The sequence below is a fragment of the Plectropomus leopardus genome, chromosome 2, assembly GCF_008729295.1.
Source record: "Plectropomus leopardus isolate mb chromosome 2, YSFRI_Pleo_2.0, whole genome shotgun sequence".
In the NCBI taxonomy this organism is placed as follows: Eukaryota; Metazoa; Chordata; class Actinopteri; order Perciformes; family Serranidae; genus Plectropomus; species Plectropomus leopardus.
Window position 1 is genome coordinate 37,780,710 of NC_056464.1, and position 25,286 is coordinate 37,805,995.

Genomic DNA, 25,286 nt, shown 5'->3' on the forward strand with positions numbered 1-25,286 from the left:
TTATTTTTTGGTTTTGGTAAAATAAAAAAACAGGTTTGGAAAGCAGGCTTTCTTTAAAAACTTCTGGCTAATTATTTCTATTTTTTCATTTTTGGTACCTTTTTTTCTTCAAAATATTTTGGGTTTTTTTTCTAAAAGGCATGTTTTCTCTAAAAAATCGTCAAAATGACACCATTTACTAACAGTAACTGTAAAAACAGAAATCCTTTTTTGGATTTTCAAATATCTGACGATCCTTGAACACATCACGTGGGAAGCTGACATGGTGGTGACATGTGGTTTCACACCACAACACATTTCCATGATTTTTCAGGCCTGGGAAACGTGACTGTGAAATTCCATGACTTCCACGGGTCACTGTGTCATGATACTAATGTGAAACGATGAGTTAATGTATATTTATTCACTAAAAGTGAGTATGGACGGATGCTATTCTGCTTTGAGGAAAGCTGATCAAATGCCAGTAATTCAGCTAATTTGTTTGAATATAAATTAATGTATGAAGTAAATGTGATATAATTTTGGTGACTTTTTCTTGGTGAATAATGAAAGAATGTGTTTTGTACCCTTATTATTTGGTACCAAATTTACTTTATATTCTCCTCTCCTTTGAAAGTAAATCCCAAGTTTTTCACATCACTGAAGGCACCGGTGTCCCTCTGTCTGACCTCCTTCATATCACTGGAAAAGAGGCAGGTGCTTCCCTCTGCTGGCTGTTAATATAAACTGAAGTTTGGGAAGGGCCTTGACCTGAGGATGCTTTCACTGCCCACAGAATAGATTTGCTTGTGGTTCCACTGACCTGGGACCTTGCGGACTTGAAAATTTAAGGAATGTTTGTGAGGTCATAAAAATGTCATGGGAAGAAGACATGAGTCAGCACATTTGTGTGCACGGCAGGGGAAGTTCTGTAGTCAAACGAGGCTTTACTTCAGCCTTAGTAGTTCAACACGGGTCAACTTTGCATCGTGTTTAAGAAGTTTTTTTTATTTTCAAAAAATGTGTTAGAAAACTCAGTATGCTCCAAACTAATCTTTTAATCTTTGCAATATCCGAAGAAAAAAACTGGATCAAAATCTTTAGCATGTCAAAGCTCTTGTGTCGGAAAACGTGCCTCTCCCACAACAGGGGATGCTAAAATGTAGAATACCATGAGAAGATAGTTTGTTTGTTTTTAGATAATCAGATGCAGATAAGCTCCTTAAACAAAACCTTAAAAGTGTTCAGAAGATAAACAAGAACCAGAGCTCGGCCTTTTGTTTGAAAATGCTCTGCGTGGTTTGTTTTAGCTGTTTTCTGCAGGGCCAGATGGTTCTGGGTTTGAAAAGACAAATAACTAAAAAGTGAGAATAGACAATCACAAAAAAGGACAAAGTCATATACATTTTTTACCATGTTATTGTTCCTCATTTTTTTCAGGATGGATGTGACTTGGTGAAATTTATCAGAAGTGAAGACTGAACATCACACTGTAAAAAGAAACCACTTGTTTTAACGTAAAAAAAAAGCAAGCATCCAGGCTGACTTAAATTTTTAAGTGAACTGAATTTGAAATGACAAGTTAAATCACTACAAACACATGACATAATACTTTAATGCAGTAAATTGTAGATGCGTCATGAATTAACTAAAAAGTCAGAATAGACGATCAAAAAAAGCAAAGTCATTTACATTTTTAACCATGTTATTGTTCCTAGTTTTTTTCGGGATAGATGCGACATTGTAAAATTTCTCAGAATAAAGACTGAACACCACACTGTAAAAAGAAAAAAAATGTTTTAATTTAAAAATAAGTCAGTGTCTGGGCTGACATTAATTTCTAAGTTAACTGAATTTGAGAAGATAAGTTTAATCATTACAAAATTACCTCAACATATATCCTCCAGTCAAATTACATTTTTAAGGCAGCCTGGACACAAACTTTTTTAAGTTAAAACAAATTGACACTTTTTACAGTTAAATTGTGTTGCTTTAGTTCAGTAATACTGACAAACTGATCAGCTGAGAGACACTGAGAACACAGTTGATCTGTTTGGCACTTTAAAGTTTTCACCCAGAACTGTTTTTAAAGTTGCATGGGAAGAAAAAGACAAGAAAAGGAAGTAACAGATGGATGTAGAGCCGAGGGAAATTTGTAAGACAATGAAGATCACAGGAGTGTGATCACAGGAGGGTAAAGGAAGTCAGGACATGAGGACACATTTCAACATATCTCACTGAAAACCATAAATGTCGGCCTCATGGTGGTCAAGAAAACTCATGGGGATTCTGGGAAAATGAGTCACTGTACTAAATCTCAAAGCAATCTCTCTTTTGTTTCATAACATGTTTGGTCAATCATCTGCAAATTCACATGCCTTAAAACACCTGTTATGTGTTGTTTTGGGGTAAAAACACCACAGTGGTTACCTTGCACATGTTTCTGCTGATCTGTTTTGTGACTGATTAATACACATTTACCAATAAACTTTAATGATTTTTGACTTTGACTTTGAGGCAAATTTAAAAGACCAAACATTCTCTGAAACGGCCAGCAATATTCTTTATTGGTAAAAAATAGGCTTTTTTATTTCTTTGGGGAAAAAAAATTGAATATTGGTGATTTTTCAAGGAAATTATACCATTTATCCCAGCCAGAAACTGTAAAAACAGAAATGATTATTGAATTTAAAATTCCTAACATTCCTTGAACAGATCGTGTGTTATTATAAAGATTTGTGAAACAAAACTGCATGACTTTTTACAAACTTTCTGGGTATATTTAACTGTCCTTAACTTTTACAGGCCTGGAAATTGTTATTTGCAAATTCCATGACTTTTACAGGTTTTTCATGACGGTACAAACTCTGTATGTGATATTTCAGTTTGGCATTTCTCAGGCCGCTTGTGTTCTCATCAGTAACACTTACAATAACATCGTAAAATAAATAGGGTATTTTTAGAGAGCAGGGCAGGGGTGTAGTCAGAACAAAAAAACATTTGGGCAGGCCTCTAAAAATGGATAGGCCACAAAAGAATGTTAACCCTTTGAAACCTGGACAGACATCATTTTTCTTGTGCTTCGTTAAGACACCTTTCACATGCATTTAAATCTGTGAAACCTGAGCAAAGTGGTTTGATTTATTTCAAAACAGGCAATCAGCAACTTGGCATATATGCTGCAAATTGCAAAAAATAAAAATAAAAAGGTGACAAGAAAATTGGAGAGCGACAGAGAAAAAAAACTGTAGGAATTATAAAAATTAATACATTAAAAATAAAAACTAGGGTAAAATGTCAGGAAAATTATTTTTACAATTATTATAATTATATTTTTAAAATTAGGTCACAGAAAAAAATACATATGTACTGTCAAGGCATCTTGATTTGTATAGCACGTCATACAACAGGGCAAATTAAAGTGCTCTACAGAGCAATAAAATATTAGACCTTATAAAGGACAGATTTTTAATAAAAAGATAAACTAGGTAAGATTAATTACCAAATGTTTTGCAATTTGTAAATGAATATCATTAAAAGCACAGACAAGAGATGCAAAGATTAGAGAAGACTAGTTAAATTATACCGAATTGTTTAAAATAATACTTTATATTTATTATTATTATTTCTTTTTTTTTTTTATTTTACTGTTTTAGAGCTTATTTTCACCATTTTTGTAACTTTTTATTAAAAATTTGTCATTATTTCTAGTTAAGTTGCTAATTGCCCTCTCTCCATGTTTCTGGAAGAAATCAAGCCAATCTCCTCTGGTTTCAAAGGTTATTTACTCAAAATGCAACGCCAAACAACAGCAGGACTTTCTCAAAACTTACAGTATAACATTCGTTACATGACTACGGTATTTATTGTCATTTAACAGCAACGGCGGGCATGAAAGTAGAGTTTGGTCTTACCTTTGGGTGGCTTGTTGGAGACACTGCTACTGTACACCATGTTATTCAGGTAGCTTGACGTTGAGATGATGAATCTGACTGTAAAGTTCTTCAATGGTGACGCGTTTTAATCCAGTTTGTTGTAGAAAACGATCCACACACTACAAGATGTCACTGGACGTTGGGCATTGATCTTATTATCGCAGCACGGGTGACATTTTCCGATTTTCCGGCGTAAAACTGAGAATCGCTGACGGTAAAGCCGAGCCTGGGCGTCATGGCGGCGGCGGTCAACTCGGCGGTTCCTTCTCCTGTTAGCTTCATCAAAGTTCATATTTCGCGTCCAACCGAGGTTTTATTTAGATATCTTACTGTGGATACTTCCTTTCACGGGTTAATCATAAAAAGTAGTGGCTGATTTTTGTCAATCTCACCACAAAGTCTGAAAATCAAGTCCGGACTCCGGAGCAGCTTCAGCTAACGTTAGCTAGTTCACAAACATTTTTAAACTGCCAAGGCAAAAGGTTAACCCCGCCCACACCGATATTGCAGACTTTTGACTGGCCAACATACATGATTGACATCTCCAGAGAACAAATCATATTCACAATCATAAAGAACTACAAATCGCCGGGATGTATATTGCCTACAGAAATGTGTACGATAAGGAAGTAATTATAATATATTTCTGAGCACTAAGCAGGGTTAAAACACATGGTCATAGACACAATTTTAAAGTGAAAAAAACATAAAACATTTTCATGACTTTTCAAGGACTAAAATTTTGTTTTTCTTGGCCCACTTGACGTATTACATTATAAAAAAACTCAATAATAATTTCTGCTTTTACATTTTCTGGACATGACAAATTGTGTCATTTTGGTGATTTTTACAGAAAACATGCCTTTAAAAAATGTAAGGAAAAAAAACTCGCCAAATTTTACAGTTTTATGTAAAATTGACAAACATTTTTAAGTTAAAAAAATGCCAATAATAAAAAAAGAAAACAAAAAACTTTTAAAATAAAACATCAGCAGGGGCTCAATTTGCGGGCAGCAGCACCTAACTGTGGCACCTCGTGTTGGCAGGTGCCAGTGCTTGTGCCATTGCTTGCCAGGAGGTGCCGCGAGGTGCCAGTGTGTGTGCCATTGCTTGCCAGGAGGTGCCGGGAGGTGCCAGTGGCACCGGCACAAGCACTGGCACCTCGCGGCACCTCCTGGCAAGCAGTGGCACAAGCACTGGCACCCCCCGGCACCTCCGCCAAACCGCGGCACACGCACTGGCACCTCCCGGCACCTCCGCCACACCGCGGCACACGCACTGGCACCTCCCGGCACCTCCGCCAAACCGCGGCACAAGCACTGGAACCTCGCGGCACCTCCGCCAAACCGCGGCACACGCACTGGCACCTCCGGCACCTCCGCCAAACCGTGGCACAAGCACTGGCACCTCGCGGCACCTCCTGGCAAGCAGTGGCACAAACACTGGCACCTCGTGTGGCACCTCCTGGCACCTCCCGGCACGTCTCGGCAACCAGTGGCATCTGTTGCGACTGCTGCGACTGCTAGCGTCACCTAGCTGCGGCATCTGGGGGTGCCACAGGAGGTGCCACAGTTAGGTGCCGCTGCCGCAAATTGAGCTTGCTGTCCCTCTTTTTCTGCTGCTGCAGATAATTTGTCACCTTGTAATATATTAATTTTGTGAGTAGGCTATATTAAAAACCGCCAAACCGCGGCACACACACTGGCACCTCCTGGCACCTCCCGGCACGTCTCGGCAACCAGTGGCATCTGCTGCGACTGCTAGCGGCACCTAGCTGCGGCATCTGGGGGTGCCACACGAGGTGCCACAGTTAGGTGCCGCTGCCGCAAATTGAGCTTGCTGTCTCTAAAACATGCTCTCTAAATCCATTTTCATTGAAAAAAAAAAAAGAACTCCAAAATTGTTTTGAAGATTTCTTTTATAAAATAAATAAAAATTGGGGGAAAATCACCAAAAAACACAGCCAAAATTATTTAAAAGAAGAATGAAAAGCACATACAATGCGCCAAACAGTCCCTAAGGGTTAAATAACTGCAGTGAGCTACCTGGGACTTTTATCAATTAACTATGAAGGAAAATATTCATTTCCATTCCAACAATTTATGTGATGAGAAGCTTACAATTATGGTGTTAAGTAATTAGAACAGTTTTTGATTTTAAAATCTCAAATTAAACAAACCACAAAAGCAGAAGACATACTGATGCACAAAGGTTATCTTGGCTCTGAGTTTCTCAAAAGAAGCGATGGTAACATCCAGAGCTGTATTTGCAATAAACCCTTTTCATGTTTCATAAACACGGGAGACTTTCTCAGCTGGTTCACAGGATGAAAAAATATCAATTAGGAGGAGGTGAATGATGATGTTAAACTCAGTGGGGAAAACGGAGCAGGTTGTTTGCTCGGCTTGCACTTCAATTGCATCATCTGACACCCACATCTCGCTCTAGTTTACCGTTTTACATTTCTTTGATCCGCCAACATTTTTTAATTAGCTTTACACCTGTGCTCAACTGCCACTGCTGTCAAGATACCATGATTTTCAAATTTCTACTATACTTTCGACTATGTAGACAGGGTTTGTGCAAGTTACACCAAGTTCAATTTAAGACTTTTTAAGACCTTTTAAATTCAACACTTATACAATTAAACCCTTTGAAGCCTGAGCAAATTTGTTTGATTTATTTAAAAATAAATAATTAAATCAAACAAATTTAACTTAACAAGACATGGCCCAAAAATGAGCAAAAAAAAAAAAAAATACAAGAAAATATGCACACACAAAAAAACCTCGAAAAGAACAAAAAACAAGAAAAATTTGTGTTTATTTTTTTAAATATAAATAATATTATGGTTTTAGATATATTTTGCTGGGCCCTCTTTTTCTTACAATTTAGGTAATTTTGGTGTTTTCTGAGGAAATCAAACAGTTTCACAGTTATAGCACCCAAAGTAAATAAACAAGTAGGGATGACATGGTCTAAAATTCTTCACTTTTATACAGTCTTTGTTTTTCAAGCACTTTCTAGATAAATGGATGGATCTATTATTTCCAAATAAAGTTTTTCTCTGAGATGATGCTTCAGGTCTGATGGTACCAACTGAAAACATCACTTTTATTTTAAAGGTATTTAACATATAACTAACAGCTGGTAAAAGACAATATTTAATATTCATTTTAAGACTTACACCTTAATACCTACAAAGGCCTTTTTCTGACTTTTCGAGAAATGCACAATTTATTTGTAGTTCGCTATCAAGAAAACACAGCTGTGAAAATGTAACGACTGGAGGTGGTTATGGCACCCTCACTACCTTGAAGTTACGACAGCAGATCAGCCGCAGAAGGTGCTTCTTCTGGATTTTCATCAGCATCACCTACTGGAAAAAATTAAAAATGCACAAAGAGGGTGAGGTTGATAAAGACAGCATACTTTGTAAAATAGTCTCATTAACCAGTGTATCTTACGCATAATATACCCATCTTGTGTCTTTGTCATACTTTTTTTCTGCAGGAGGATTAACGCTTTGAAAAACAAACAAGGAGTAAAAAAATAACAAGAGATAAGTAAAAAGTACAAGAAAAGTACCTGAAACTTAGATGGAAAAAAGTGAAAAAAAACAACCAAACAAACAAGGGAAAGACCTATAAAGGTGCTTAAAAATAATAATTCTATCATTTTAAATATGTATCTTTTTTTCCCCTAGATAATTTCTCCTAGCCTAATATATGTATATATATATTTTTACAATTTGTGGAAGACTTCTTACCACAAGCTCATTGCTTTTACCCCTGCGTTTCAAAAAGAAATAGAACCAATTCACTCAGGGTTCAAAGGTTTAAATATTAAGAAAAATGGTGTTGATAGAGGTTTTCAAAGGGTTAAGCATGACAAAAAGTCAGGATGTACTCTGAATACAATCTAACAAATCCCAGAGAATAATATTAAGTTAATTAAGTATATTAAGTAAATAAGTTCAACACAAACTTCAAAATCAAACATTTTCATCAATAGTACCTTTTTTAAGGCTTAATATCACACTCATTTCCACGCGATTTAACACGTTGAGAGGAAAAACTTTATTTAAATTAAAAACCAAAGCAATGATGTAGCAGTGAGCATGTTCAGCACTGCGACAGGAGGCCACACACACTCACACACACTCACACCAATAGGTACACAGTATAAACACCTTGTGTCTGACAGCTAAACATAACACTTACAGCAGTGATACACAAGGAAACTTAATGACAGCGTTGCCCTTTTGATTACCAATAAACTCAGTCAGTAAAGATCCGATATCATTTCCTCAACCAGTATTGCTTATTGATACTGAAAATACTGACCATCTACCGTTACGTCACCTCATGTATCGCCACATTTCTTTACGCTTATCAGCATGTCATGAACACAAAAACAAAATACACACCTATCGCACATAACACAAATTGTCTTTCATACACCCGACACACACTCCTCCTCACACATCCAGATTACTCTACCCTTTGGAAACTTTCAGCATTTTGTTTTATGAATTAAAATGTGTGTGAACTTAATGTTTGGAGAAAAAAATAACGGCAACCCATGCACAAGAAAAAACAACAAACAAACAAAAAACGAGAAAAAAAGATCATGAGTCTGGCTGTTGGGCACATTCACTCCGAGGCAAAAGGAGGAAGAGGAGACGAGGAAGACAAGGAGAGGAGCAGCTGCAGAGCAGAGTGGGTAATAACAACGGGACCGTTTCTCAGCATTATTACACCCTCAGAGGTGTGTTTGTGTGACGATGCGGCAGAGAGGAATTATTCACAGCATAGTTATTGATTGTCCAGTGTCTGTGTGCTCTCCTGGCTGAGGATAGCGTTACGTGTGCAGAGCCAAAGTGGCGTCGGAGTTTGGTCAGGTTGGACTGTGAAAAGGCATGTTGCCCTTTCCTCTAGAGCTTGGGGACAAACATGTCAACTATTCTTTAACACTACCCGGCTTTAAAGTTTGTCAACTGCATTGGTGCGGGACTGGGAAGCAAGCGCGGCTGCCTGTGTAACATCCAACTCCTTCTGGAGCTTTCAGCAGGATTGCGTGAGTTTTGGCAGTTTGAGGTGATTATTTCTGTTCTAAAAACCCAACAGGTTTTTGGAGAAAGTGGCATCTCTCTAGAGCAATGTTGGAAGTAAACAAGCCAGAGGGAGAGAAAGGAACCAGAATACTGAATCATTGTTGTCACTTTATGTCATACGTGGTGGATATATCAACAAATTTTCATTCGGATGCTGGAATGAAAAGCTGTAGAAAGTGAAATTCTTCTTCCCTGAAGTTCACATGTCCTTCCCTTCGCTTTTCACAATTAGATGTCCCTCCTTCCCTTCCTAAAAGTATACACAGCGTCTCCTCCCCCCTCCTCTCCTCCCACCACCTCAAATTCAAGTCTGTCTTTCTTTACAGCATGGCAAAACAGCCCCCCCATAAACCTCCAAAACTGGCTCTTCGCCTCCTCAACGCCGCCTTTGGCCTCTTTATTTGCGGCGTTCCCCTGCAGCAGTCCTTCGCTCTCCCACCCCCAAAGTGTCCCCTCTTACAGCATGGCAGTATCATTCTCCAGCAATGCCTTATCACCCTACGCACTCCCCGTCCCCCCTTTCAAGTCCCTGCTTTCTCTCTCCTAGGTCCCAACAATCGCTGGGTCGTGAGCGGCGTCCGGCAGGGCGGCGTCCTGGCAGTGGTAGAGGAAGCAGTTGCCCCAGCAGCTGTAGCAGATGAGGAAGAGGGCAGCCAGGAAGACCAAGGCACAGATGGTGCAGGGCTTTCTCTCCAGCAGGAAGCTGAGCAGGTAGAAGCCCATGAACATGGAGTGGTTGAACCACAGCGCGGGGTTCAGCGGTTTGGGGATGAGCAGCACAGGAAGAAGCCACTGTAAGCAATACATTGTCTCTGTTTTACAAAGCGCGTTGGCACGGAGTCTCTGTGGAGGCTGGTACAGCTCAAACCCGGGTTGCTTGAGGTCTCTGGAGAAAGAGGATGCGGCAGCAGACTTGAGGTGTGGGGAAACAGACCTTAGCGGACGAAAAGATGCAGGAGGGTCGTCCTGTCCGACAGAGGAGGGGTGGTGGAGGAACAGGTGACAGAGGCCAGATGTTTCGTCGTCAGGTCATCCCTGGAGACAGCAGAGGACAGAGAAGGAAAGAGTTTAAGGCTGAGATACTCAGCCTGCATTGCTTGGGGGGCACTTTGGCAAAATGACAGGAGACCAGGGGCCAGTTGCAGCAGCCTCATACATGTTTGTAGGATTTAAGGATACTATTGGGATTTTCGAACATTTTCCACATTTTAAGACATTTAAAAGATTGTAGGACATTTCTAGGATTTTAGGAAGTTTATAGGATTTTAGGAAGTTTATAGGATTTTAGGATGTTTTTAGCATTTTAGGACATTTCTAGGATTTTAGGACATTGGGAGCTTAGCTAGGACCTTGGTCAAGAGGTGTGGGGGATCCTCTGCTGGCACTTTTTTAAAAAAACAAGCTGTATTTCGATTCTATTTAATGCATTCGGGCACCTTAATATACTAACAGTGCAAAAACAAATCCCAGTATGAATTGCTTTATTTTTATTGAGAAGTAAAAAAAAAAAAAGGTTGTGAGGCCACCCAGCACCCTATCAGGGGGCAGATTTGGCCCACAGGCCATAGGTTGAGTATCACTGCTTTAGAGGAAACGATCAAAATTCTGAACTATTAATAGACCATTACATTGAAAGGATAGAGTTCTCCTGCCATGCAAGTTAGTCAGTATAATGTATCAGATTTCAGTTGTTACGAAGTTGTTTGGCAGCTACAGTGAACGCCATTACTTTACATATTAACCAAGACGTGACTAATCCGTGTCCCAACCCATGTTAATGAGTAAAATAAACATTTAGCCAACAATTTCCATGAGTAACTTCCTTGTATGGGCCTGATACACGTAGCTAAGCCGCTCGGCTAATATTAACTAGCTACGCACTAAGCAACCCCATGCTATTATGCGAATGTGTGATGGCTTTTATAAAAGTGTCAACGCACATTAATGAGACAAATTGAACCTAATGAAGCAAAACAGTTCACTTTAACGGTGGTCAGAGTCTGCACAGAGATTAAAGCAGCTGGTTTCAACATGAAAACTGGCTGCGGCTGGATGAAGGACAAAAGCAGAGCTGCTGACAGTCACAGCTGCTAGCAGCATTCACTGACTAACTTATGTTTACATAACTTTTCAACACAATCATGTTGCTAAAATTAACTAAGATTAACTTTCTATGTAGGTTTATTTGCAAACGGCCAGTTGTTAAACATACTGGCAGTTGTGACCTGGTTAGCTGACGTTATTTTACTCATGCTTACGTGATGTTACCAAACATCTACGTTTGAAAAAATAACGATACAAGGTTTGGTCATTTATTTATACAAATTAGTGTCATCACCTTTACTGACCAACCTTAACAGTAGTTGACAGGGAAATTAACTAACGCCAGCCCATTATCCGATGTAGAAGTAGAACTGTTAAACCAAACCACGTTCAAAAATCTACTAATTTAACTGTTGCCAGGCTTGCAATTGAAAATAAACACATCATGAGATGTCACACAAACTAGTTTTAGAGTCTGATGAAGGCGTTCGTTGTTTCGGTACACATCAAGTACACCAAATATTATTATTTTAAACTATTTTTAATATTTAAAACAGTCTATGCCACTATCCTCTTCCATATTAGCCATCACAGTGGGCGGTAACATTAGCTAGCAGCGTGAGCCAGCTCTAAAAGTAACCGCAGAAATAATTCAGGACCAAATAATTTCTGCGGGGTTTGTCACAGACTGTTAACATTTCAGTCATCACGTTTTCTTAGTCAGACGCGAGGCCACAACAAACCGCCAACGTGGAGCGGCAGTTTGGCATCTTACCCGCAGCCTGAAGCACAAGCTAGCGAGGTTAGCTTAAAAACAAAAGGTTTCGCTAATTTATTGTAGCGTAAACAAAGCAGCTAGCTATAAAAGTGACACGCGCTGGCGTATATTTTAACAGTTGTTGTCCGCGTTTGAATGTTTTTGTAAAAGAAATTGAACAAACCTGACGTTTTTTGGGTTCATTCTTAGCAGAGGGAACCATCAACACCGTTTGTGTCTCCACTGCTGACTGCGTACACAACAGCCGTTTAGCAACTGTTAGCATTAGCTCGAAGGACCCAAAAGCAAAGAAGTTTAGACGACTGAGGTCTGCCTGAATACAATTAACATCACTTTAATAGTGATCTTCAACTTGCGGCCCGCGGGCCAAATCTAGCCCTCCAAGTGATTCACACTGGGAATTGTTTTTGTGCTTTTAGTATACATACGGTGCAGGAGTAACTAAAAAAGCATCAAAATAGAGCTTGTTTATCCAAAAAGTGCCAGTGGAAGATCCCCAGCGACCCCCAGAGGTCCTAGCTAAGCCACTAATGTCCGAAAATCTTAAAAATGGCCTAAAATCCTTGAAAATCACAAAAATATGAGAATGTCCTAAAATCCTTGAAATGTATGAAAAATCACAGTAAAGTCTGAACTACAATGCTATAAAATGCCTCAAGTCCAAGAAACATCCTAGAAACGACCCAAAATCTAAGAAAAATCCTTATTATTATTTTATACATGACTTAAACATATTGAGAAATTGGGAAACAAAGACAAAAACGATGCAGTACAAACTACACAACTATTGTATATATACATAAATAGAGGCAGTTTCTAACTTTGTATAGTAGAGTTGTGACATCACAACTTCACAAAGTCCTAATGACTTGTTTCAAGACGCAGTTCCTAAAATAAGGACAATGTGCATTTCACTATGGATTTAGTGTTTTGATACTTTCACAATAGGGACTCAAACTTTCCTGGACTTTAGGACTTTAGGAGCCGGATTTGGCCCATGGGTTGTAAATTGAACGTCACTGATTTAAGGGAACGACGCTAAAATGAGGCATTTCAGACAGAGTGTATATACATGTCAATTCAGCCTGACATAATAACATAAATAATTTGTTTTTTGAAAATTAATGTATGTAAACATTCATATAGAAACCCTAAATCCAGGTAAGAACCTGAAAGTTCGCATAATATGAGACCTTTAAAAGAAGATTGTGACACGGGAATCTTCATTGTGATTCGGCCAAAATGTATATTAAAATGCAGACCCCAAACAAAGAAATCATCTATCCATTCTTTTTTTTTCTAGACCCAATTTTCAAGATAGTTCAAGGTTGTTTGAACAAGAAATGACAAGAAATCACCTTTTCTCCAAACTTTATTTCTCATATTTAACTTATTACACAGACAACCAAGAAAATTATACAGTACATGATAAAAATGCATATAAACAGACATACAAAAAGTGTAAATAAATTAACTGAAATAAAATACCTGGGGTGGATGAATATAAACTCAAAATAACGTCTACCTGGTTTAAATTCTTACCAGGAGACTAACTTTTTTATACAGACAAAGGGTCACTTGTTTTTTGCTACAACTGAATGCTAATCGACTTGCACTAGCACCGCGAACAAATGCAAACACACATGAGGCTGCTGTCAGATTCTGAAAAGAAAACAATCAGGGAAAATTTAAATCATCAGAATCTGTTAAGCGTTCAGTTGATTTCTCACAACAAAAAGCAACAAAATTAATCTCCAAACTCTCTCATTCGGGGTTTCAGCAAACAAAAGCAACAGAAGCTGTATGTTTTGTTATATTGGTGCTTGCTGCAGTGCTGAAAGCTACATGCTCGTCTATTCTGTCGTCCAGGGAGGACGAGAGGACTGTTGTCCCGCCGGTATCTTGTGCTCTTCGAAACAGATAATCTACATTGCAGGGAGTCATTCAGGAAGGACAGTTGTGAGTTCCTGCGTGTCCTGAACGCTCCGTGAATCCTGCTTAGCTGACAAAGTGCATATCAATCAGCGTAGTTTATAGTGAAGCCATATACAGTATTGTTACATCGAGAAAAGTCAGAGTAAAAGAGCTGAAACACAGGCAACATCTTGATGAAATGCAGATGGGCAATACTACCGGTAACAGGAACGGAGACCAAAAACTGCAGGAACAAAAACATAAAAAACAACGTTGAACAGCAGTTAGTAATTGTCTCCATCTCCATTACAGTTAACTGAACAGTGACTCGAGTCGGAGAATCAGACAGAAATATCGCAAACGATTTCCGTCCATCTGATATGTTTAATTACTGTATGTGCTGCACGTTTTCAAGTCCGGTACAAGTCCGACTCTTGATGACTAAAGAGTTAATTTGGACTTAAATGTTGGTTCGTCAGTCTCGACCACAGTCACTCCAACATGAACATCATAACTCGTACACAGTGATGAGAGGGTTACTTTTAAAATGTATTCCACCACAGATGACCGAGTATATTCCCCAAAAAATAATTCTCAACCTCAAACCAAGTCACGTATTCTAAATACTTTTGGATTACTTTTTGAGTACTTTAAAGTCATCTACTTTACAATCATTTGTCTGGATCTTACAACTGTATGCCCAAAAACATTCACAACAGTATACTGGCTTTGGATCTCCTCGAACATCGTCATGTGGGAAATAATCTCTAAAGGAATCTAGTTTTAGTCTTGTTAATAGTGACCCTGCAAGATCTATTAGGTTTGGGTGGTATTGCAGTGTTAAGGATACCAGGATATTTAGAAATCCTAAAAAAAACATCATATAGGCGCTTTTCTATTAAAACCACTGTATTCAGTGCACAGCATGCACCACCAGAGCTCAGTCTGAAGTCTCTACTGGTGTTAACAGGCAGCTAAGCTGAAAGACATAGAGACACCTAGTGGTGGAGGGAGGAGTTACAGATCTGTAAACAGCCGGCGGCCAGCAACGGCAGAGAGAGACTGTGGTGAATAAAACAATGGTTTTTTTACATCTAACTCGGTGAATAAATGATTCAGTTTCGGAGCTGATGATTACTGGATCAGTGGATTTACTAACTAGATTACTAGCAAGAGTAACCACGATGGTTTGGGTGAGTTTTAGGGGCTGTGTACACCGCAGTGGTTCTTGCATGACACGATAACTTTTGTTGCAGTCTGACCTTTCATTCACTTGACAACAGCGTTTTGGGGGCCTGAAAACGCAAGCTTTTGAAACTGGTTACTAGATTGTAATCTTTCGAAAATGCAACTCCTTCTGTCGCTGTGTAAATTGGCAATCCTGAGATCCTGTGAAAACAGTGAAGTCACCGCCGCAGACCGCACATGGTGTTCTTCTATGGTGTGTCAGCGCAAAGTAGAACCGCCAACTGCTAGCTTATTTTGTTTCTGTTGAGCTTTAAAGAAGCGTTTTTTATGATGATTTAACAAGAAAATTAAGCCTCGTCGGTCTTCTGTGACAGAGAAAAATTTAATTCAAAAGGTGTACAGTTGTGTTTCTTTGTTTACTAAGAAAAAATAGGTGTGATAATATTACCTTTTTTAACATTTTGTGTGTTTCTGTCCATCCGGGTGTGGGGGTTGAATTACTGCCACACACTTATACCGTCATATACCATTTACCCCGATGACATTTCAGGAAGGTATGAATATATTCTTTCAGACTTGATCACAGTGACTCAAATGTGACTTGGACGTGACCGTAGTGATTGAGACATAGACTTGAAAGTCAAACACACGTCATAGTGGTAATGCCATTGTTTTACTATTTCTTGTACCTTTTGTGTCAACTTTCTTGACTTGGACACGACTGGGAAGCAGTAGTGATTTAGACATGATCATCGTGACTTGATCACAGCGACTCGAACATGACCATAGTGATTCGGACGTGATTATAGTGACTTGATCACAGCGACTCGAACATGACCCTCAGACATGCGTTTGATGACTCAAACATTTATCATTAAAACATCGAAGACTTGGGGCTCGACTTGGGGTTTGGTGACTTCAACACTGTAAATAGATTTTTTTTTTTCATGCTTTCGGCCCCTAAATGTTGCCCATGTGTCATCGCCTCAAGAGTTAGCCCAGAGCGCACAGCAGCCATTCCAGCGCTATTGAGAAAAAAAAGCAGATTAGGCTGACAGGACACAGCGATCACGTGACTGGTTGTAGAGTGAGCAGAAAACATCCTCAGCAGTTACAACCATTCCTATGAGAAAAACAGAGATATTTCTGTCACGGTATGTAATACGTTTAACATGATGCAGCATTTCAATGATGATAGTCGCCATTTCCAAGAGGAATCGATAAAGTGCCAAAACCTTACGTTCAAAGTTGCTACGGGCTGTACTTCCTGTTCAGTGAGGAGGAGCGAGGAGGAGTCGCTGTTGTCTCTGGAGTCAGACGTCGAGGTGAAACCACTGAACTTTTCGGAAGATTTATTGTCTTTTAGGGCAGGGATACTCGACTTGCTCTGCTTGGAGGCCACTTTTGCAAAATGCAAGGAGGCCAGTCGGAGCAGCTGGATTCTGGCATTTTAGGCCTTTTTTGGGATTTTAGGACATTTCTGGGATTTTGGTGTGTTTTTTGAAATTAAGTACGTTTCTAAGATTTTAGAACATTTCTAGGATTTTAGGACATTTTTTAAGATATTAATATTCTTCTCGTATTTTAGGACATTTCTCGAATTTTAGAAAATTTTTTGAATTTCAGTACATTTCCAGGATTTTAAGACATATCTAGTGTTTAAGGATGTTTTTAAACTTTTTTGCATGTTTCCAGGATTTAAGGATGTCTCTCACTACCTTAGGATGTTTCTAGGATTTTAGGACATTTGTGGGATTTTAGGACATTTCTAGGGTTTAAGGACGTTTTTAGAACTTTAGCACATTTCTAGGATTGATCGATTTGAGCATGTTTCTCAGATTTTAGGATTTTTCTAGGATTTTTCTAGGATTTCAGCATTCACCTTTACATTCAAACGTTAAAGGTGGAAAAAGGTGCTTTACTGAACGATTTTTGTCACTAGTTTTATGTTTTGTTTGTCACGGCAAGGTGCAAAAAGTTAAAAGCATAAGGCACGCTAAACAGATAATGACGTTATCTTACATCAAGCAGGGATTTGAAGATTTCCAAATCAGTAGTCCAACTTTCTTTCAAAAGGAGGACATATTTAAGAGATATTTACTGTATTTCCATTAATTCAAATTTGAATATAAAATGTCTGATATCCATGAAGATGTCGGTGACTCCTCCTGCTGACCTCCTCCTAATCTCCTGACTTGAGAACATCTAATTCAGGCTTTTAACTCCCATCAACTTCTTCCTCTCTCTCCCCTCTATTTGTTCCCCTCTTTCTCCTCTTTTCTCTTCAGTTTTCTCTACCGCCTTTTTATTCCCTCTAGGCACCACTTATCATCTGTCCATCACAACCTGTCTCCTCTTCCCCTTCGTCCATCAGAGATGTGTGTCCTGCTCCTCTTCTTCCTCCTCAGTCGCTGCCTGATTGACAAACACCTGAAAAAAACAAGAGAGACTTCATGCTGTTTGACAAGCAGAATAAAAATAGTTTTGCCAAAATAAACCAGACAGCAGACTGTTTATCCACTAAACCTTTCAAGCTTTTCCAGGACTCATTCATGCATTTACTCATCTATGAGTCATCCAATCACCTGCCAGCGACTGCTCTCCTCCCCGCCTCCTTCTCCTCCTCCTGCAAGCCCATTGGTCGTTGGCTTCTTCTCCTGCATCTCAGGCTTGTCATTGGTCACGTCCAGCATGGGGTTGTCGTGGCAACCGTTCTCCACAAAGTGAAGTTCCTCAGCGCGGAACTGCGAGGAGAAAAACAAGTGCTGAAAATTACAGAAACCCCTTTTCTGTCTTTATGTGAGCGTTACGTGACAGTGAGGACAGGTGTGTACAGTGTGTGTGTGTGTTTCAAAACTTTTCCATGACTTTTCAAGGCCCCCTTTTTTTCTTATACCACTTGCCCAGCATTATTTAAACATATAACATTCAAACTCTATTCAAACATATTTTCAGCATCCTTCATGATGTGTTAAAGGACCTTCTGAAACATGTAAACTCAACAATAATTTCTGTTTTTATAGTTTCTGGCTGTGATAAAATGCGTCTTTTTTAAAAAAGAAAACATACCTTCCAAAACGTGGTCCAATAAATTTAAAGCTAAGAAATTCACTTCAATTCAATTCAAATGGCAATTTAAGAAAACATGCTTTTCCAAACTAGTTTTCAAATTCATAAAAAAAAGCCAACATTTTTAAAGTTTTTTAAAAGAAAAAAATACCCCCCCAAAAAAGTAAATTTTCTATAAAAATCCCCAAAACAGTTTCAAGAAAAGAAATTGTCAAATCAGCAGTAAAGTAAATACAAAATCCATTCATGCATACTTTGTTTTCCATGACTGTGGAAACCCTGTCTTACTCAAGACCAAAAGTATTTCCAGAAAATAACCTGAAAGTACCAAAAGTATTACATAGCATTCATTTCAGCGTTGGATGCTGACTGACCGTCGTCTTGGTTGCAGGCAGTCGTCTTTGCCAGCAGATGTAAATGAATCCAGACGTGATGATGACCATGCAGACGGAGCCGATGATCACCAGAACCACAAACAGCTTGCCGTAGTCGCTGCGTGTTTGACTGGGACGAGACTTGCAGCTGCTGGCTGCACTGTAGTCCTGGATACCCACCTGACGAAAAAATACACGCAAAATCACAAAATCTCCTAAACTGGACACGAACAATAACATGATCTGTCTTTTTTTTCATTGTCATTTGTTTTGCATTTTTAATTGATCACATTTTTAGTCTAGTTATGTCACTCTGTTTTACTACTATTTCTGTTATTATAGCTTTAAATAGATTTTATTACATTTAAATCACTTTTGTTGTCTCACATGCCTTGCTGGTGTCTTTTTGGTTGTTTTTACTGTTTACGTTTTTTTCTGTCATGTCATCGGCTTGTCAGTATTCTGCAAAGCACTTTGAACGGCACTTTATGGAAAATGCTACTAGAAAAAAGATTCACGGATTAATCACAAAACAACAGGCACACACATTTTCAGAAACTTGTTTTATGTGTGTGTTGATGAGCAAAGGTGGTTTCTTAAAATTTGTACAGTATTACTTACAAAGTATTAGCTTCTGCAGTTGTTTTACAGCTAATAGAGCATTTTAAATACTGCTGCTACTTTTGTTTAAAGCTGGAAAATTTTTACCTCTTGCTAATGTTTCTAAAAATATTTTAAACTGAGGAAGAAATCTGTCCGTTTTTTCTACGGGGAGAAATATTAAAGCCTCTACATCTGAATCAATATGTGACATTAGACCATATTTCTTGGATTAAGAGCTCTGCACAATGCACATATTTTTTTATACTATATACTGTAAAAAAGCTCTTTCCATTTTAAAAACATATATTTCACATATTTGCCAGTATTTTTTATTATTAATATTTCTACTTCATATTTATGATTATTGACTTTCGTTATACAATATTTGTTTTTTATTTTCTATGACTTCATTGACGCACCAAGATACAAAAGCAAATTCCTTGAGTGTGAGTCTGATTAAAACCTAAATTCTACATAAATGAACAGGTAAAAAAAATAAAATAAATCACAATGTGTTTAAAATGAGCAGATACTTTAGTTATGATGGATGCTGTAACATCAGTAGATACACGATAACATTGTAAAATACATAAATCAATAAAAATGGTCAGGGTACCTCATTTAAACTCTTCCTGATCTCTCCCAGCATGCTCATCACATCTTTGGCATCGATCACACCTGGAAGACACAAAACATGTGAAACGATGTTAACACCATCCTAAAAGCCAACACAGTCAGTGAGTGTGTTAGTAAGTGTGTGAATGTGTGCATGTGTGTGTAAAGACATTCTCAAAGCACCATTTAGACCTGAGCCAGTGAGCCTGTATTAACTGACGCAATTTGACAGGATTTTTTGTAACGTCAAACAATCATTTTTATATATATATTATATATATAAGACATAGGGATCCAACACTAAACTGCAGAGTGAAGTCTTTAATCAAGGTTAAAGTGAGTATTCAAGTTACAAATTTAGTTAGCTTAAAGCTAAGGGAGGCAAAAATCCGATAAAGGCAGAATTTAAAAATGCACCAGTGATCATAAAGTTACCGCCTGTGGGCCAAATCTGGCCCCCAATACTGTGCCGGGTGGCCCCCTTCCAACCATTCATTATAAAATTAAAATGATTCACAATGGAAATTGTTTTTTTCTACTTTAGTATTCAAAAGGTACCAGAGTGCATAAAAACTGCTTTAAAATAGAGCCTGTTGATCAAAAACTGGAGGAGAAATGTCCTAAAATTCAAGAAACGTCCTCAAACCCGAGAAGTCCCTAAACCCTAGGAATGTCATAAAACTCTAGAAGCACCCTTCAGTCCTAGAAACATCTTAAAATACTAGAAATGCCACGAGAATTATAGAAAAATCCCTAAATCCGAGATTTTCTAAAACCTAAAAACAAAACCAAGAGGAGGAGCAGAAGTCTAGTTTTCTACTTTTCTCCTTTTACAAAAGAAGTGCGTGTGTGTGTGTGTGTGTGTGTGTGTGTGTGTGTACCGTGCTCAGACGCCACGTTCAACATCAGCTGGTGTTGCTGGTGTGTCGGCTTGCTCAGGTAAAGTACCCACGATCCCTCAGGGCTGTTCATTCTTCGAGCAAACACCTCCTCCATGATCTTCAACAGCCGCACACCCTCGTCCACACGAAAATCCTCCTGTCACACACACACACACACACACACAAACACACACACACACACACACACACACACATTGCTGTTACCACTTGATATCACTGCAGATATTAAAAAGTTTTTCATCATTTTCTCTCTCATACTCACACACGCAATTGGTTTTGAATACAAAAATTAATTCACAGATTGGAGCCTACCATGTAAAGCAGTAATACTCAACCTATGGCTTGGGGGACAAATCTGGGACCCTCTAGGGTGCCAGGTGGCCCCAAACCATTTTCTAATTCACAATAAAAATAACCTGAATCACACTTTGAACTGTTTTTGTACTTTTAGTATACATGAGGTGCCAGAGTGCATAAAACAGCATCAAAATAAAGCTTGTTTATGAAAAAAAAATCCCAGTTGAGGATCCTCCACACCCCCAAATAGAGGTCCTAGCTAAACCAGCAACGTCCAAAAGTGGCCCCCAAGCAAAGCAAGTTGAGTATCCCTGATGTAAAAGTCAACTTGTTTCAAAGGAGACAAGACGAACTGCAGTTGTGGCTCCATCCGTGTTGGGATTTACACATTAATGCAGCAGTTTAACAGTTTGATCTCAGTTTTTTCTGCCTCTGTTTTTACTGTGCGGGAAGCACTGTGGTGCCCACTTCCTGTTCAAAAACTCTTGCCATTACAGCGTTAAAATATGTTTCTAAAAACAATTTAGGAGAGAAGTGAATTTTGATTAATACTGCCTGGTTTTACTGCTTGATTTCAGGATGAGAAAGAGGGGCGGATGTGTCTCTTGATCTGCTCTCCGCTCTTTGTTTGCTCTTTGAGTCCGTGGTCAGCAGGCAATACAAAAATGCAGAAGTACAGCCTAACAGCCCGAAAGAGCCAGTGAAACACTATTTCTGTCCTAAAATGTGTCCTAGGCACTGGTTAGATGGAGTAAAGTTCACTATTAGGGATGCATGATAATTATCGACTGATAATGGGACTTAAGACGTCATACCAGTAATTCGATAATAATACTTTTGTCCGATAAATAGAACCGATAATAATAAGCATAATTAGCTTTGATTTGGCCCGTGTTGCCATGGTTTCTCTCCGCCAGTACTACACACACCGCATTTTCAGTCAGCAGCAGAGTTTCCCCCGTTGTTTCGTTTTCTTTTTTAACTCTTTCCCCGCCATTGACGACATTTTCCGTCAATCTGTGTTTTCACTGTAGTGCAGGGGACACTGTTACGGATGTTATGCAATAAACCAACATTTCCACGTCCAAAAACAAACAAACAAGACCATCTAAGGTCCCAGGGTGACGGGAGGAGAGGACAGCTAACGTGCCGACTTTATCGCTATTTAGTGGCTTTTCGGAGCCTCTCAGCAGCAGGAGAAACATTTAGCGACTTATTTAGATTCATAAGAGCTCCGCCCTCATTCTCCGCAGGTGTCTCCTCCGTTGTCTCTGAATGCCCGCTCCGATCTCATTTGTCGCTGGTGTCTCCGCTGGTGTCTCTCATTATCTGCAGGTGTCTCCGATTGTCCGCTCCGCTCTCATTGGTCGCCGGTGTCTCTGCCGGTGTCTCTTGTCCACTCCGCTCTCTTTCTCTGCTGGCGTCTCCGAATGTCCACTTCGCTCTCATTGTCCAACAGGTGATTCCAATCTCTTCTAGGGCTCCAAAATGTCTCGATCCGGCCCTGATACTGTCATTTATTAGCGTGCTCGCTGCTTACAGTAACTGCTGAACACCGGTGTCAGCGGCCGCCGTCTCCCCCCTCCCTCCTCCTGCTCCGTGTGTGTGACGGGGACATGATGAGAGGACATGATGAGAGGACACGCTGGACGCATCGGTTATCGGTTATCAGCATCTTATTGGCCACGAGAAGCTGGATATTCTCAGTATCGGTTGAAATAATAATTATCGTGCATCACTGTTTACTACAGTTCATCTACACATAATACCGACCCTGTTTTGATACAAATCTGGTTGAAAATTGGCGAAGTTTCCCTTTAATGCACCTTCAGTTTGAATCTTTGTACTTACACAGTTCAAGTTTTGCGTCATGTAGAGGATGACATATCCACGTCCGGCCAGTTCGCTCCAGTCGACACACACCACCTGAAAGATTCGAGTCAGGTAGAGTCAGAACAGTAACGTCAATATTTAATAAATGTTAACGCCACAAAAACAGGTTTACATGTACCTGTGACTTCTTCATCTCCCTGATATCCCCCTCCGGTAAGGAGAACTTTGTGACCCCGCCTCCCCTGACCTCTGACCCCTGGATCTGCAGGGGCGTGGTCTTCTCCAGCCGATCCCAGGACAGGTCGGAGAAGTCGATGGTGGGGGAGGGGTCAGTGGTGAGCGGGACGATTAGCTTGACTCTTTTTCCCTCTTCGTCCTCCATCTTTCTCCATTTCTCCTCCTCCTCTTCACTCGTGTCCTGCAGTCTGCCCCCTTGAGCGGAGACCAAAACACTAATTTTATGATGCAGATATTCTAGCAAATGCCTTTCACAGCACACAGAGGAGGGGGAACCTGATTTTTTCACAAGCTATCGCTGCGTTTCAACTAAAAGCTTTCGGTTTTGTACCTTCATAATACCAATAATAACTGCTACAAACATGTACCTCGACCCTAGTTCTGTGTACTGACAGTACTCTTACTGGCTGGGTTGTTGTCACTAACTGCTCTGCAGAACTTGTAGTATTTCCTCGTTTACCCGTGATTCAGAGCGAAATCATCCACAGAACGGAGCTGCAGGGTGAAATTTTTTTAGAGTAAAAAAGAGCAGGCTGTTTTGTCTCGTCTTCGTCCTGTCTTGGTTTTCTATTGTTCTTTATTTCACTTGCTGATGACACTCTTGTTTAAAAAGAAAGTAAGTGTATTTAAGAAAAGGTACTTTGAGTATTAAAAGTAAAACTATGCAATGCAGAAAAATCTAAAAACTTATTAAAAAACAATAAAAAACACTCAAAAAACCCTGAAAATTATACAGAAAAAAAAAAAAACACTCAGAAAAAAAGGAAATAGAAAAGATAAATAGAAAAAAAGTACTTCAAATATTAAAAGTCAATGTACCCAATGCAGGAAAAAAAATAAAATAATTAAAAAAACAGAAAAAACACAGCAAAACCAGAAAAACAATAAAATAAATAAAAGTTAAAAAAAAAAATTAAAAATATTTTTAAAGGAAAAAACATCACCCAAAAATTATTTTAAAGAAATCACCCACAAAACTTAAAATTATTGTTAAAAAAATAGAAAAAAGGGTACTGCACTGAACTGAACCAAACCGACCTGTTTGGTGAAAGCGTCTCTGTCTCATGTTCTTCTGTCAGGACGTATTGACAGTTTCAGTAAATACGAGTTATTTTTATACAAGAAATCAAAATAATATCTGTAGAGAGTTAACACTTCTCACCCTCTAACTCATGTTGTTCCTCCTCCAGCTCCTCCTCTTCCTCCACGCTGGGCTGCAGGGGCTCTCTGCTGGGAGCCACGCCAACCTCTGCCACAGTGGGATTCTGGGTAAATTCGCCTTTGTGTGCCAGACCCGTTTCTTCCTCCGCCTCCTCCCTCTCTGTCTCTTCCTCCTCTGTCTCATCTGCAGAGGCAAACCAAAGGGACGTCTTTGTCTTATCCTCTGCATTTTTCTCATGAAACATTAACAGTAAAACAGAAAATGTGAGTTTTGGTTTGGATTTCGTTCAGTTGTGATTCTGGCAGATTTGGTTAAACCAGACAGAAAGTCTGCAGGGATGCTAATAACAGAGGCGGAAATCATGAGTCACTTTGCTGATTTGAATCATTTCAGATCAAAGACTCATCACTGACTCAAAATTATTACAGTTTTTTTGGGCTCATTCACAAACAATCTATGCTTGAATCGTGCGTACAAACATTTTACACACACAGCCGTGATTCATCAAGAGTTTCACACCTAAATTTAGTCACACTGAACTGCCTCATACCACACAAATGATGAAAGCCAGACTAAGAAAGTGTAAAAACAGACTTTTTAACTAAATGCATAGCATATTAAACTTCCCTTCCTTCATTCACCCTTAGGAGCTGTTTGGCGCATTTTACACGCTTTTCATTCTTCATTTTTTGATAAGTTTGGTTGTTGAGGTATCTAAAACAAAATCAAACAAGCTCAAACAATACATATTTTTCATTTTAATACCTTTTGTGTAACTTCCCAGCAGCCCAAAGTCTGTGCCAGTGTCGGTCTCAGGGGTGGCGGTCCCTGCAGCAGCGTCTCCAGCAGCCGCGGTGGGAGCGGGAGCAGCAGTGGACGCAGTGTCCGCTGTAGTGACGGAGGAGTGAAAGACTCCATACCCGCTGGACTGACCGACTTCTTCGCCCTCCGCCTCCCACAGCTCTCTCTCTAGAGGACCCACCTGTACGGTGAACATCCCGTTAAAGGAAGACGCTCAAGTCATACAGAAACGTTTGTGGTGGTGAAAGTTAAAAGGTGTCATTTATCAGTGAGGACTGAAGGAGCTGAAGTTCCCGTCATTTTTTTAAGTTCTATATTGTCCCAAACTCTAACGCAGGGTTCCTGCAGCATAAGGCAGATTTAAGACATTTTTAATTGCAATAACTGACAATCGATATTTGTAGTAACAGGGTTCATACACATCTTTAATAATAAATGTC

At 39.3% G+C, this 25,286-nt stretch overlaps 2 protein-coding genes across 3 annotated transcripts; both read right to left on the reverse strand.

Annotated features, from left to right (window-relative positions):
* Positions 1 to 8,636: 8,636 nt before the first annotated feature.
* On the reverse strand, positions 8,637 to 12,119 carry LOC121961112 (bladder cancer associated protein). Of its 2 annotated transcripts, none has more exons than XM_042510978.1 (2): positions 12,015 to 12,119; positions 8,637 to 10,065 (listed from the first exon to the last, which is right to left on the reverse strand). In XM_042510978.1, exon 2 carries the CDS (start codon positions 9,835 to 9,837, stop codon positions 9,574 to 9,576), a length of 264 nt encoding a protein of 87 aa, XP_042366912.1. In that variant the 5' UTR covers positions 9,838 to 10,065; positions 12,015 to 12,119; the 3' UTR covers positions 8,637 to 9,573. The 2 variants fall into 2 exon arrangements, with proteins under 2 accessions (XP_042366912.1, XP_042366920.1); XM_042510986.1 differs by having other exon boundaries at positions 12,020 to 12,108.
* A 4,663-nt stretch (positions 12,120 to 16,782) lies between these two features.
* podxl2 (podocalyxin-like 2) lies at positions 16,783 to 25,042 on the reverse strand. Its single transcript, XM_042494237.1, has 9 exons — positions 24,811 to 25,042; positions 24,046 to 24,228; positions 22,825 to 23,078; positions 22,665 to 22,739; positions 20,496 to 20,652; positions 19,616 to 19,677; positions 18,397 to 18,576; positions 17,539 to 17,697; positions 16,783 to 17,383 (listed from the first exon to the last, which is right to left on the reverse strand). Exons 1-9 carry the CDS (start codon positions 25,040 to 25,042, stop codon positions 17,324 to 17,326), a joined length of 1,362 nt encoding a protein of 453 aa, XP_042350171.1. The 3' UTR covers positions 16,783 to 17,323.
* Between the last annotated feature and the right edge of the window lie 244 nt (positions 25,043 to 25,286).